The following is a 13,223-nucleotide window of genomic DNA, read 5'->3' as shown; positions in this document are numbered from 1 at the left end:
TTGCTGATGTCATGAATGCTGCCAGAAACCCTCTGAATTATTCTAGTCCTGTGGTTGTCAGTCCTGTTCCTGCCCCCCTGCCTCCACATCAGAATGTTTTCATTCCAACCCTACCATAAGCAGGCTTATATGGTCCTTAACAGGCTAATAATGGATGTGGCAGGTTGAACGTAGTGTGAGTTGGAATGAGTACACTCTGGCAGTGGAGACACCAGGAACAGGATTGAGGACTATTGTTCTAGTGCAGTGTTCCTCAACCCAGTCCTAGAGGACCTCCAGACAGTCCACATTTTGTTCCCTCTCAGCTCCCAGCACGTTTGAACCAAACAATCAAGAATAAACCAAATAATCAAGAACATTTGGTACTTGGTACAGGCGTGTTGGGAAGCAAAAATATGGAATGTCTGGGTGTCCCCAAGGACTGGGTTGAGGAACCCTGTTCTAGTGAAATGTGCCTGATATTCCTGCAGCGTCTGCATAGATAATCCAGCAGTGATTACAGCCTCTTTTGCCACTGATGGACAGCATGTGGTTTTGTTTGTACAGGTTTGTTTAGATGTCATACTGACACAGAGCCTGAAAGTCTGGGGTGGCAAGGAGCCTGAAAATCTGCAGGAACCTGAACAGCCAAAACAGACCCACTTTATCCTTTAAATGTTTATCTGAAACTGCCTTTCCCGCTGACACTTGGTGTGTAAATAATGAGTGTGCTTGTGAATAGTATTAGATTTGATAATCTTGAGTAAAATGTACACTCATCTGGCAGAATTTCTAGGCACGGGTCAGTGCTCTGCTGTTTCTGGGCACCGTGAGCGTAACGCCTAAGCTCTATAGAGGTATAGTAGCAGGCCTGCAGCATCCCGCGCAGGCCTGCCTCTGTAAAATGCCTTTCGAAGCACTATGTTGAAAGTTACTGAAAGGAGTGAAGTGTCAGGTGTTTTCTCTGGATATATTGAGTGTCGACGAGTGCTTCAGATTTCATTACCGAGAGAGCAAATTTATCGGTGAGTTGTAAAACAACCGTTATTTGCGATGATTAAGTAATATGGTTTCCCTGCAGGAAGGCAATGTTTTCTTTAATTAAGAGATGACTCTGAAGTGATTGGTACTTATTGGCATCCAGTAGCTGTAAAATGACAAATGAAAAGAATTTCAGTTAGAAATTTGGGTTTTAATCAGGGCTGAATTATGGCGGTGTGTGGCTCAGCGGGCTAAACCTCTCTGGCCGATATCAGAAGGTGCTCGGTTCAAGCCCGGCCTCAGCAGAATAGCCTCACGGCTGTGGGCCCTTGAGCAAGGCCCTTAAAGCCAAGCTCCACAGGTCCCCATGCTGTGACCCTCAGGCATGCTCTCCTCTGACTGTTATGGAGAGCAGGAGGGTATAGGTTCTTTACCATTACTGAACCAAACTCGGCATGGCGTGGATACTCTCCCCCAGGCTGTCAGTCTGGATGGCAAATGTAACTGTAGTGAAAGCTACATTTATTGAGTTCAGAGTTTCATTGTTCAGGACTCAGAAGGGTTTGGCCAGATCAGGGTCATCACAATGAAGAATAGCTTTTTGGTATGAATGAGTATATATGCGCTTTGCTGAATTATTAAATGGTAGCAAGTATCATGATGGGATCATGTTTATTCAGAGCAGAAAAGAACTGATGACATCAATGAATGCCTTCAAATCACCTGACAGCCCTGGTCATCTGACTGCACCCTGCTCTCCCCCATAGTATGTGATCAAAAACTAAAAAAAAAAAATATATTCTGATGCGTAATGCTGCTGATTTCAGGCCATACACAATAATCATCAAGTGTGGGCACATACTAACAGCCCGTATGTCTTAAACCGATTAACCCTGTGAAAACAAATGCTTGGAAGATATTAATCTGTTGGTTTTCTTGCGTGCCGATGAAGATTAGCCTGGTAGCCTTTCAATCTGGCAGTCTATCGACATACAGAACAGTGTAACAATGAAAATGTATAATATATCATTGAAGGTCAGTCCTCTCTGTTTTTTGTCCATTGGAAACCAGCAGTGCTTGGATTAACTAATTGACTTGATAGGACGCTAACATTGACCTCCTGGCCCAGTGCTGTCTGCACTCCTGTGACACACGATGAAGCCAAAGGCAGTAACTTCGATGCCCGTTGGCTGTGGATGGTAGAGCTCCAGAATGAGAATCACTTCTGCGCTTTTCACCGTGAACATTTTTGTTACCTTTCAAGGTCTGAAGCTGCCGGTGAAGCAGCTTATCACACGGATGAGCCGAGAGCTCTGATTTGTGAAGTGTGAGCCTGCCGCTCACCAGCCGCATTCCGCTCGCTCGCTTCACCGTGCCGCCGGAGTTCAGGTCCTCCCACGTCTGCTTTGTTTGTTTCTGTCGGGTGAAATAGGTATGCATTTCCCGCAAGTACTACTTTTCTTTCAACATGCAATCCGTATGTGACAAACGGATAAATGGAAAAACAAATAAAGCGCTCGCTTGATGTGAGGATACGTGTGTTTCTGAGATGTGCTCTACATAAAATAGACCTCTTTGATTCTCTTTGGGTTCATAACGAAGCGTGTAAATCTCAAATCTGTAAGCAGGAACCCCCTGTTATTCTTGTGCGATTTCTTACATCTACATGTTCGTTTCAAGGTTGTAATGAGCTGTAAGCTTTGGAATTTAAAAAATAAGATTGGAGGAAAATGGGGCTGACGTGAGAGGCTGCTTTTCGTGACTGTTACAGAGGTTGCAATTTTTATATTACAGGCAGAAGCAGCCAGGACTGTGTTCAGCTGCTTTGTGGCCTTTCTGCCCAATGTTGTCTCTGCGCCCAGTTCGCAGAGGATTCCGGAACCCGCTGGCAGATTCTCACAGCACCCCGCTCTCCCCGGCTGTGCTGTCCAGCCCGAACCATTTATTGCTGGGAAGTCTGAATGCACAAAGGACAGAACTCATTAGGGGACGCGGGGACTTACATAGTGTAATTACAGGCATGGTCATCACAATAATGCTCAGGCTGATCCAGATATTGTCGGGGCCGGGGGGGGGAGCAGTTGCGTCCAGGGTGGGTTACAGTAAAAATCCACGCCAAGGAGTAGCACCTCCAAGCTTATCTTCTGAGGTCTCCCTGCAGGGCTCCAAGCGGATCCTGAGGTCGAACGAGTACATCCTCCCCCCCAGTGGCCTGATGGAGACGGACCTGGAGCTCACGTTCTCGTTGCAGGTAAACTGTGGCAGATAAGCGGCTTCTTTGTCTTCCTCTGCCTGCGAGGTGGATCTGGGCCTCGCTGTGCGCGGGAAGAGGCCTGATCAGCAGCTTCTAAACAACCTTCTGAATCAAAATTAAATTTTTAAAAAAATTACAAGGGAGCTGCCGTGAATACATAAGTTTGTAAGTATTGTGGGAAAAAGTGACTCAATCGCACTCTCCCTGATGTGTTTGTCCTTTCTGTTGATAGTATCCACATTTCCTCAAGAGGGATGCCAACAGGCTGCAGATCATGCTGCAGCGGAGGAAGCGCTATAAGAATCGCACCATCCTGGGCTACAAGACGCTGGCAGTGGGAGTTCTCAACATGGCTGAGGTCAGCTAGCACCATCGGGCGGAGATCTCTTGTCTAGTTTAGCGTTTCCTTCTGCTTAAAAGTCTCTGCTTACGCTTCCCCCGTCCCCATCAGACAGGCCTCCCTCACCAAACGCCCGCGTTCTCCAATGAGCTGGCGCCGGGCTGCGTGAGGGCGCGGCTTTAGGCGGGCACCGGTGCCCGAGTGACTGCCCTCGCGGGGCACGAGGAAGAATACATTTTCATGATCACGTACGCCTTGTTTACAAACGAAAGGCGCACCCGGCTCTGCTGTCGTCCGAGAAGGGCGCTTGTGTACGCGAGATGAATCACGTTCACAGAACAAACACGGGGAAAGGGGAAAAAAAAATAGCTGAAATTGTGGACCATCTGGACGAGATTTCATAAGCGGCTCCGCGGTGAGTGTCCGCGCCCTGGCGTGCTGGATCCTGGAGCTGGCTTCTGACGCAGGTGGCTACTGGGAGCCCGGAATGGGCCGCGAGCTGTCGTGTCCCACAGTTTTTTGTGCCTGGGGGTGTCTGTTACAGACCCTGTTCTGTTCAGTCACGTTCCATTTTCTCTTAATGCCTGGTTCCTGTTGATTAAAATGCTCTTCTTTGGGAGGGGGAGGGGGTGGCACAATAACTGCGCTGATCGTTGCTTATTGGATCCCGTGAGATAATTATGCTGTCTGTCTGCTGTGGGGGTGAGCCGTGCTAATGCATTTTCTTCTCCATGTTTTCTAAAGTTCTTCGTAGAGGCGACCATTATGTTTTGAGGCAATTGAATAGTACCACCGTGCCCTCAGCTGGCCAGTCTTGTGGGGGAGGGGAGTCCAAGTGAATGGGGGGGGGGACCATGGGGTTTCAGTCATTATTTTATTCTGAAGGGTACTAGTGTGGACTTCAGGCCATACATAGTAATCTACCAGTGTGGTTATATGTGTATGGCTAGTTTGATAGAATTCCATACTACTCAACATATCTGCCATCGGTTGGCGTTCTGCTATTTTGCGGTTGTATATGGTGTGGGAACTCTAGGGGGGCTTTAGCCTTTTCATAAATGTCTAGTGACATTTCTCCTGGTGCTTAGGGAAATAAAGGGTTTGCGAAAGTGAACAAGCGCACGTCATCTGGGACGGAGGAGGACGTTTGCGGCCTGAGCGCTGGCAGGCGTATGTTGCGTGAAGCAGAGCCAAAGCTGGAGGATGTCGTGGGTTCCAGAGCACGCTCCGGATGTCGTGGGTTCCAGAGCACGCTCCGGATGTCGTGGGTTCCAGAGCACGCTCCGGATGTCGTGGGTTCCAGAGCACGCTCGGGTCTGAACGATGGCCGACGAAGGGGAGAAGGAGAGTGAGGAAGCTGTAGTGCAGGAATCTGCCTGTAGGAATGCAGATCATGGGAACAGCGCCGGGAATCACTCAAAGAAAAATCCAGCTAAGAAAATGGACAACATGTACACTGATCTAGATACAGGCGGCTGCACACTGTGACCCTGTATCAGATAAGTGGTGATGGATGGATGCATGGATGCATGGATGGATGGATGGATGCATGGATGGATGGATGGATGCATGGATGGATGGATGCATTTTCTCAACTGGTCATTTTTACAGTCACTGTCTTTGCCTTGGATTTCATGCTATGGTATTAGAACATTTGAAATGAACATTTTCTGTCTCTGAATATATTTACAACAGGGTGAAACAATTTTTATGGTCTTTAAAACCCTCCTGCGTTTTGCATAAACATGATGGGTTTTTGAAGGAATCCCCAGTCCAGGAAGTGGACGGACTGTGTGACTGTGCGGGGTGAAGTTAAGGCCCCACTTACGGACCTGCAGGTGATGCAGCATCCCACAGAGGGAGGCCAGATCCTGGGTCTCCATAGCAACGTGAAGGAGGCGCCGGTCCGTGCGGCCGAGATCAGCGTGCACTCGCTGTCCAGCCAGCCAATCGACCACGAGGACAGCAGCGTCCAGGCGGGTCCCAAGACCAAGGCCTCAGGTGGGAGCCTTGTCTCATGTATTTGATTCACTAATTCAGTTATGCTTTAACTTTATCTCTCCTCATTACCATGGATACATGACTGTGCTGATAATAAATCGCATAATGTCCATGCATAAAATGCACGATGTCAGAGCAGATACGCATAGCGTATCAGCGCATTAAAACTGCATCGCAGTTCCTCCATGGCATCATTCTTGCTTTGATGACTTCAGGCCTTCGGCATAGATATCTGTATGTCCCAGTTTATAGAATAATGCATTTGGAGTATTATACTGGTGAAGTGCGCACATCGCATGGTCCAGGGAGACCCCTCCAGAAGCAGACCCCAGGCTGCTGCTCCTCTTGGCAGTTCGCCTGCAGAACCCCTGGAATGCACACATGCACACGGACTCCCTCATTCTGCCCGCTAATACCTCGCGTTCTTAAGCCCCGCGGTGCCGAGGGCTGATGTGCCGAGCATGAACATCTGGAGGAGGTCGGGTGCCTGTGAAAATGAAATGCGCCCGCAGTCCATCTCCCCGCCCACATCTAAGGGTCTGATCCCTGGAGGGGGGTCACTCTGCAGTCTCCCCCCCACGCCCCATCCTCACTAGTATACGACGTTCGAGCAGATGTAAGCGGAGACCTCGGGCACTGAGCCACAGGCTAATTGTTAGCTGGGGAAAAGAATTTAACCTTCCTAAGATGGGAGGCACCCCCCCCCCCACGACCTAGAGGTTTAGAACAGGCCCCCAGTGGTACATTTTCTGCATGGATAATGAGAACAACGGGATGTCACCCTACAATCTGTGGTCACCCACAGATCAGTGGGAAGCATTGCTACTGCATATTAAATCTTCTTGGTCTTTTAAAAACTAAAATCGAACGCAAAATGAGTTGCAATTTAAAATCGTGATGAAATTACTGCTAGAAGGGGTTTGGGAGTCATTTGACTGGGGTGTTTTTGATTATTTCCACCTGTCCTTCAGAAAGGTTATACCCCATGTTGGGCCTGGTTTCAGCCTGTAACCCATATCATGTGGTATATAATGTAAGCACCCAGATCTCCTAGCTGAGTGATTGGGGTTTTATGCATTCTGTCATGGGTCTGTTCACCATTTCCACCAAAGAATTTTTCACAGTCCCGCGACCCCCTGTGGGCTCATTGTATGATGATGGGCCTGCAGATGTGATGAATTCGGTTTTGAAGAAAATGTTGCCTTTAGTCTGAGCAAAAGCAGAATCATCTGTTTTATCATCCATTTTATTGTTCATTTTTGACATGGGACTGTAGTGACTGGTACAGCACATATCACTTATCGCATGCAAATAAGGCTGAAATCCCTAACCCAGAATAACATGGTCGTCATGGCTACAGAGTGTTTCTGTATCAAGGCTCTAAGGTCTTTTTGGCATTTCTGTGGAAATGTGGTTTACTGGTGATGTGATTGAGAGCTGCTGCCGGCCTGCGAGGCATCTGGAGCACAAACCCCAGGAGTGACCTTCAAGTGTGGGAACAGTGAGCTCACTCACAGGGTGTCGGCTTGTCTCCTGCAGATCGCTCTCCAGACATCGACAACTACTCGGAGGACGATGACGACAGCTACTCCTCCGAGCAAGAAGCCAGCGACGATGCCGTCCACGGCCAAGTAAGAGCCGCACCCAAGTCGACCATCTGAAATCCAGACATGCACGTGGGCAAACACACAGGCCTCAGCTTGTGCTGTCTTTCCTGTTCAAATCATGTTCGTCCATCATTTCAGTTGCAATATCGTTGCACATATATACAGACAATACTTACGGTTACGATGGTCCTTGTTACGATACTTCGACTTCACGATGGGTAATTTTTTTTCACTTTCAGTACATTATTCGATAAATTACATGACATACTCAGCATTTTATTCTAAAATAAGCTTTGCGTTAATGATTTTGTCCAACTGTAGGCTAATGTAAGTGTTCTAAGCATGTTTAAGGTAGGCTAGGCTAGACTATGATATTTGTTAGGTTAGGTATACTGAATTAAAATGCATTTTTGCCTTTATTGGAACGTAACCCCATCGTAACCTGGGGAGAGGCTTAATAAATACGATGCTGAAGCTCTATAAACTCTTAATACAGAGAATCCAAATTCTCCCAGTTTTCCATTTTTATACGTGCATAGTGTGTGCCAATTATCATTATTGAATGTGAGTCTTTGTGATTTCATAGGCTGCTGTTTTTTTCTGCTCTGTCTTGCACTTTCACCACAAAAAGGGGGTTTAAAAGAGCCAGTCTAATTAGTCCGGTGTATTACGGAGACGCTTCCTGCCATTCTGTACCCTGGTGGGCTTTGAGTACAAAGGCCACACGGCAGGTGATGACATCATGCTGTGGGGAGCCACAGGTGTCAATGTCAATGTCTCATTACTGTGTCCTCGTTTCATAAGTAATCAAGCCTCACCATTTTACAGTTAATTTTTCGTTGTTTCTGTTAATGGCATTCCCAAACGCCACACTATCTCTGTTTACTTGTTAATTTAAAACGGCCCAGATAGCAAAACAGGAAGTGTACTCGCAGGTAACACACATGACCAGCCATTATGTTAATTCGCCAGTTGCCGTAACATACATTAGACTCAGCTCCAGGGATGCAAGAGATGTCTGGGAGGAAGGCGGCTTGTAGAACCTGACGCGTGATTCACGGGTTTGGACGTGTCGTCTCCCTGGTTACTTAAGAGGGACCACGTCCCGCTCCTCATTGGCTGCCCAGTAATGAAGTGAAAATGCAGCGATGTGCGAGGATGGTGTGATGGCGAGAGACATGGCTAACTCTTCGGACAAACCCCGCAGGACCTGTACGATGAAGACGATGAGGTCAGAAAGCCAAAGAAGTCCCGCAGGAAAATGATCAGGACCACCTCCATGACCCGGGTACGAGGACCCTGCCGCTGAACAACTTCTGTCTGTTTTTTCTTCTGCAGTTGGCAAGGGAAATGAAAATTAATGCTAAGATAGGTGTGGGGAATTATCCATGCAAACCATTGGCTCCGGTTCGCGTAATTGGTCGTTATGGGGGAAGACTGTCTATTTATAGAGGCTCGTCTTGTAAGGGACACAGCAGCGGGGTCAGTGAGGGGACCAGCCTGTGTACCATTTGACCTGACGTCTAATGAAGTCTCACTGCTTTGTGGAAGCCGGCAGAATGTCTCCCCTTAATCCTCTCAGCGTAAAATGAGAAACGGCCGCGCGCAGGAAGTAGTTCATAACCTGCCGTCATTTCTATTTAAATATCACCCCTTCCCCTTCATGCACCCTTCATTTTGCTGGTTCCAGGTTGAAAATATCAGTCATTCCTGTAGTTCTGTGTTCTCTGCCATTTCTGGGTGACCTGGTTAGTCACTTGTGAAACTAGCCCCAGTCTCTTAAGGTGACCTGGGTTTGTGCTGTTAATCCGTGCATGTGAGGGGGGGCGGGGGCATTAACTATCACTGGCAGGAAATGGAGAAAAAGATCCGTCCTCTGCACCACGGCCTCCAGTCCATGTGTGAAACTCTGCCATATAAATGTGCTTTGATGTTTGCCTGAGAGATTAGAGTGTTAGAGTGTTCTTTATAAAGTCTGCCAGCATGTTATTATTCCTGTCCACAATTACCATGACGACAGGGCCGTGACAGGATACACGAGGATACGCCGCATTCCAAACGCTGCATTCGACCCGAGGCTCAGAAGTGATCTCGACCGCAGGAGCTCTAATACCTCTCCCCCTTTGGTTTTGGCAGCAACCCAACTTCAAGCAGAAGTTCGTGGCATTGCTGAAGAGGTTTAAAGTGACAGACGAGGTGAGTGTAAAGTCTGACACCGCGGTGACATTTAGGGAGGTCTAACAAATTTGCTTACGGTCATGCGGCCTTCCGGCACATTCTGGTTTTATCGTGTCGGGGAGGATCATCACGCCTCAGGTTGATGAATTTTGATCAGCAGAGGTTTAGAATTGGATGTCAAACGTGGCATGCCCTATAATCACGTCTGTCAGCCAGTCAAAGCAGGCCAGGCAGAAAATCATCCCCATCGATTCATTCTGTTGTCCTATAATTTATATTCTATACCCATAATCTGCATGGTAATCGATCGTATTATTGTTTTAATTCGTTTATTATTATATGCCTTCTTAAGATTAGCTGATATTCTTATCCAGAGCAAATTACACATCTTCTGCATGTTTCACAACTTACACAGCACACATTTTATCCATCTGTACTCCTGTGTGAAACATAAAACCACGACGATGTCATTCACCTCGCGGGTGTTTGTGTTATTACAATACTTATTCACTTGCATCATAATATCAAATCTCACATAATATCACAAATGCATTAAGCTTTTTTATTTGGGTTAGTGTACTCGTTTGAACATTCTCTCTCTGGTGGGTTAGGCTTAGCCTGAGTAAATCTGATTGGACAATAATGTGGATGGAGTGAAAATAGGTTATTTGTGATCAAATTCAGGTCCAGGAGAAAGCTGTCATTTGGTACCTCAGCCGGTGTCTCCTGAACCTGCTTTGGCCAGTACAGTCAGCCCAGGGGGTGGAGTAGTTGGGATTGGGATGGGGGGTGGGGGGGTGGTTGGGATTGGGGGGGTGGGCTGCTTGGGAAACATTAACCTCCTCAGCTGTGCGTTTATGGTTTTCGCATCCGTGGCTCACGGTCAGCCAACTGTGAAATATGGCCTTTATTAAATTGCCGCAGGCTCTTTGACATTAAGTCCCCGGTGAGCGATTCTCCAAGCGACTTTCTGGGGCATCATCTAATATATGTGGGGCTATAAAAAATATATATCATCGCAGCAGTAAATGTTCTAACAGCGACGTTCTGTCAGGCTCGTGCCGCAGGCTGGCCAGGACATCTGACCACCGGTTCTCTATTGCGTTTGAAGATGAATATGAAGTTAGCGCGTCTGGAATGACCCGAGTCGCATGTGCCCGGTAATCTAATAAGGTGTAAGTTAGTTAAGTGGCCGCGGTTGCACCAGCCACCTGCGGTCATTGCAGTTGTTGTCCTGGGCTGTAGTTGCATTAGGGCTTGGCAACGCTGCGGGGGATGGGCAGGATATCTCTGGTTGTGTGTCACGGCTCGCGGGTCACGCTGCGCGGCTTTTGTAACGGATCCTTGCTTAGCTCATGTCTGCCCCACCCCAACGCCTCTCCTGTAATGATATATAGGTCAGGAGATAGACCTATATATAGCCAGACATGGACTAGTACTAAACCAGCGCTTGTTATGCCCTTGAGCATGTAGATCTGAGCTTCCTCATTCAGCTGTAGGAAGTGTGCACTGGTAACCACTGTAAACTGCACTGGATGAATGACCCTCTAAGCAAACTGCAGTAGATAAATTAGTGTTGATTTAATTTCGGGCAGCTCAGGTGTTTGTGTTGTCCGGGCTGCAATTCTAGTTGGAGCAGATCTAACCATTCATTCTACCCCTGGTCAGGGGCGGATTAATATCTCTGAGGTCCCCAGGCTGACATGGCAGCCCCCCCCCCCCCAAGGTGGGCCCGTTGAGCTATTTTTATGAGCGAAAGGAGAGAGAATTTAAAATGTCAATCATTCACTTTGATAAAATTTGTTGATCAGGGTGGAGTGGGGCTGGAGGGCTGAGGGTGAAATTTGCTGATCGATTGGCCAGATTTAACCCTTCGTATGCTGCATAAATATACACATCTGCACCTCCTTCTGTAGGCTGCTGGCTATGCCTGGATTCGCCTCTGCCTCCGGCCATCGCTGGTCTGCAGCCACTGGTCCTCCATCTCCCACCCTGCTTAGCTGCCACCCAAGTCTGGTGCCCCAAGCTGCACTCTAAACACACCCAGCGGGGAGCCAGTTTAGACAGGACGGGCACCGGGGTGGTTTCCAGGAAGCCTCTCGCTCTCCCTCCCCCAGAGAGGCCAGGCGTGCTGCCCAAGGACTAAGGCATCAGAGCTCCTCCTCCATTGATTTAATCAGGAGCAGTTTATTTTAAATGATTTAAATCGATTGTAGGAATTAAAGCACATCCTGGTCAACAGGGGAATGTTTTTTTTGGGTGCCGGTTAGCTAAGGGTAGTGCCTGTGCGATTGCTGGGGTTTATTTTTTCCGCTCCCTGAAAACCTTGAATGACTGCGATGATCTGCTTTGTGGCTTGACATAAAGAAAGTGGAATTAAACCTGGTTATACTTTAAACACAACATTTGCCCGTATGTCAGACCTGAGTAGGGGAACTGTGGTTTTTTCCTCCATATGTAATCAGCAAACTGACAACTGCTACAGTTTTTTTTGGCAGTGAAATTCCCTTAAGGTTTCCCATCCAGTGATGCATGATGATTTATCGGTAGTATTGTTAAAACACGCTTGAGGAAGTTTCAAGCGTCATTAGAAATACCTAGATTGTGGTGGACAGCTGGGCTCACCGTCCTGTGTGTTTTTCCCTTTAGAGGAAGTCTGAGCTGTTATGTCATGTTTTGAAATGCCTCGATTGATCTCAAACCTCAGGATGTTACACATCGAGACAAGAAATCGACAGGCCGGAACGATATTTTATTATCTGTCTGTCAACCGTAGGTCACGTTGGATGAGTCAATTAATCGGTTAGGCTATTAAACATGCAAAGAACTCAGATAAAGTGTTAAAGCTGATTCTTAATAGGCTGCTTAACTTAATTATGTTTAAGCATTATGAATGTGTTCAAGTGTAACATAGGGCTGCAGGATATTATAACAAGCTGGGAATTTCACCCCGAGACGGATGTCATACCAAAACTCACATTTCAATCAAAATCGACTGACATAAGGTAAATCAAGGCAGAAAGGCCCCAGCACAGTGACGTGTAATAATAAATTGTTCTGCTCGCAATCTAAATGGTCCATTACTGTAAACATGATTGAAGGCAGTTACTTGCTGTCAAGTGTCACACCCCTCAATACGGAAATCGCACCGCTCCATTTCGGCCTGCTCGTACTCGCAGGGTCTAGATGGGTGATTCACAGAGGAGCACATGTCCTCTACGCCCCCAGTTCCTGCGTGATTGGGTTTCATTTCATTATCATTTTCAGCTGAATCCTCCTGGATTCCTGCTCCTGGGTATTCAGACCCATGGTGGAGTTCTGCGATTTCACATACATTGGCAGGTGAAAAAGGACCGTTCAGGCCGTAATCAGGAGGGCTGTGACCTGTGCTGTCTCCTGCCAAGAGGTGGCATTTGTCCAAGTCACTTTTTCCATTTTTGAGCTGTCGAAAGTGCAGCTTTCCTGTCCTGCAGATTGGGGGGGGGGGGCGACAGCATCACCTCTCAGATGCACCACACGTCATACGCACAGCAGCACAGGCAGTAGCCTCACAGCCGCCAGCAAACTCACAGCCGCCAGCAAACTCACAGCCGCCAGCAAACCCACAGCCGCCAGCAAACCCACAGCCACACGCTAACATGTCGTCAGCAAGGAAGTTCTTTACTGTGAGTGAAGACGACACAAAGCTTACAATTTTTAATACATGAAAAGCCGAAGTACCTGTAAACCGTGGGGGAACCACCAAGAAAATGCAGTGAAAATTCTCAGTTAAATGTTGGACTGATTATTAAACATACGTATACTAGGTAATCTTAAAAAGGAATAATCATTAACATCGCAAAGCTAAAGGTTTTTTCCTATGACAGAGTGAAAATGTTTTAGT

The 13,223-nt window shown here is 47.4% G+C and overlaps 1 protein-coding gene across 2 annotated transcripts in view; it reads left to right on the top strand.

Moving 5' to 3' along the window:
* Positions 1-13,223, top strand: part of LOC111850788 (phosphofurin acidic cluster sorting protein 2) — a 77,175-nt gene that overhangs the window by 41,233 nt on the left and 22,719 nt on the right. For both annotated transcript variants that reach the window (XM_023825048.2, XM_023825047.2), the window contains exons 3-8: positions 3,122-3,211; positions 3,447-3,572; positions 5,393-5,555; positions 7,095-7,186; positions 8,370-8,450; positions 9,299-9,358. In XM_023825048.2, coding sequence (XP_023680816.2) covers positions 3,122-3,211; positions 3,447-3,572; positions 5,393-5,555; positions 7,095-7,186; positions 8,370-8,450; positions 9,299-9,358 — 612 coding nt within the window. The remainder of the gene's footprint in view (positions 1-3,121; positions 3,212-3,446; positions 3,573-5,392; positions 5,556-7,094; positions 7,187-8,369; positions 8,451-9,298; positions 9,359-13,223) is intronic.

This window comes from Paramormyrops kingsleyae, chromosome 20 (assembly GCF_048594095.1).
Source record: "Paramormyrops kingsleyae isolate MSU_618 chromosome 20, PKINGS_0.4, whole genome shotgun sequence".
Lineage (NCBI taxonomy): Eukaryota > Metazoa > Chordata > Actinopteri > Osteoglossiformes > Mormyridae > Paramormyrops > Paramormyrops kingsleyae.
The sequence above is the reverse complement of the archived record's forward strand: the minus strand, read 5'-3'. Positions and strand labels throughout refer to the sequence as shown.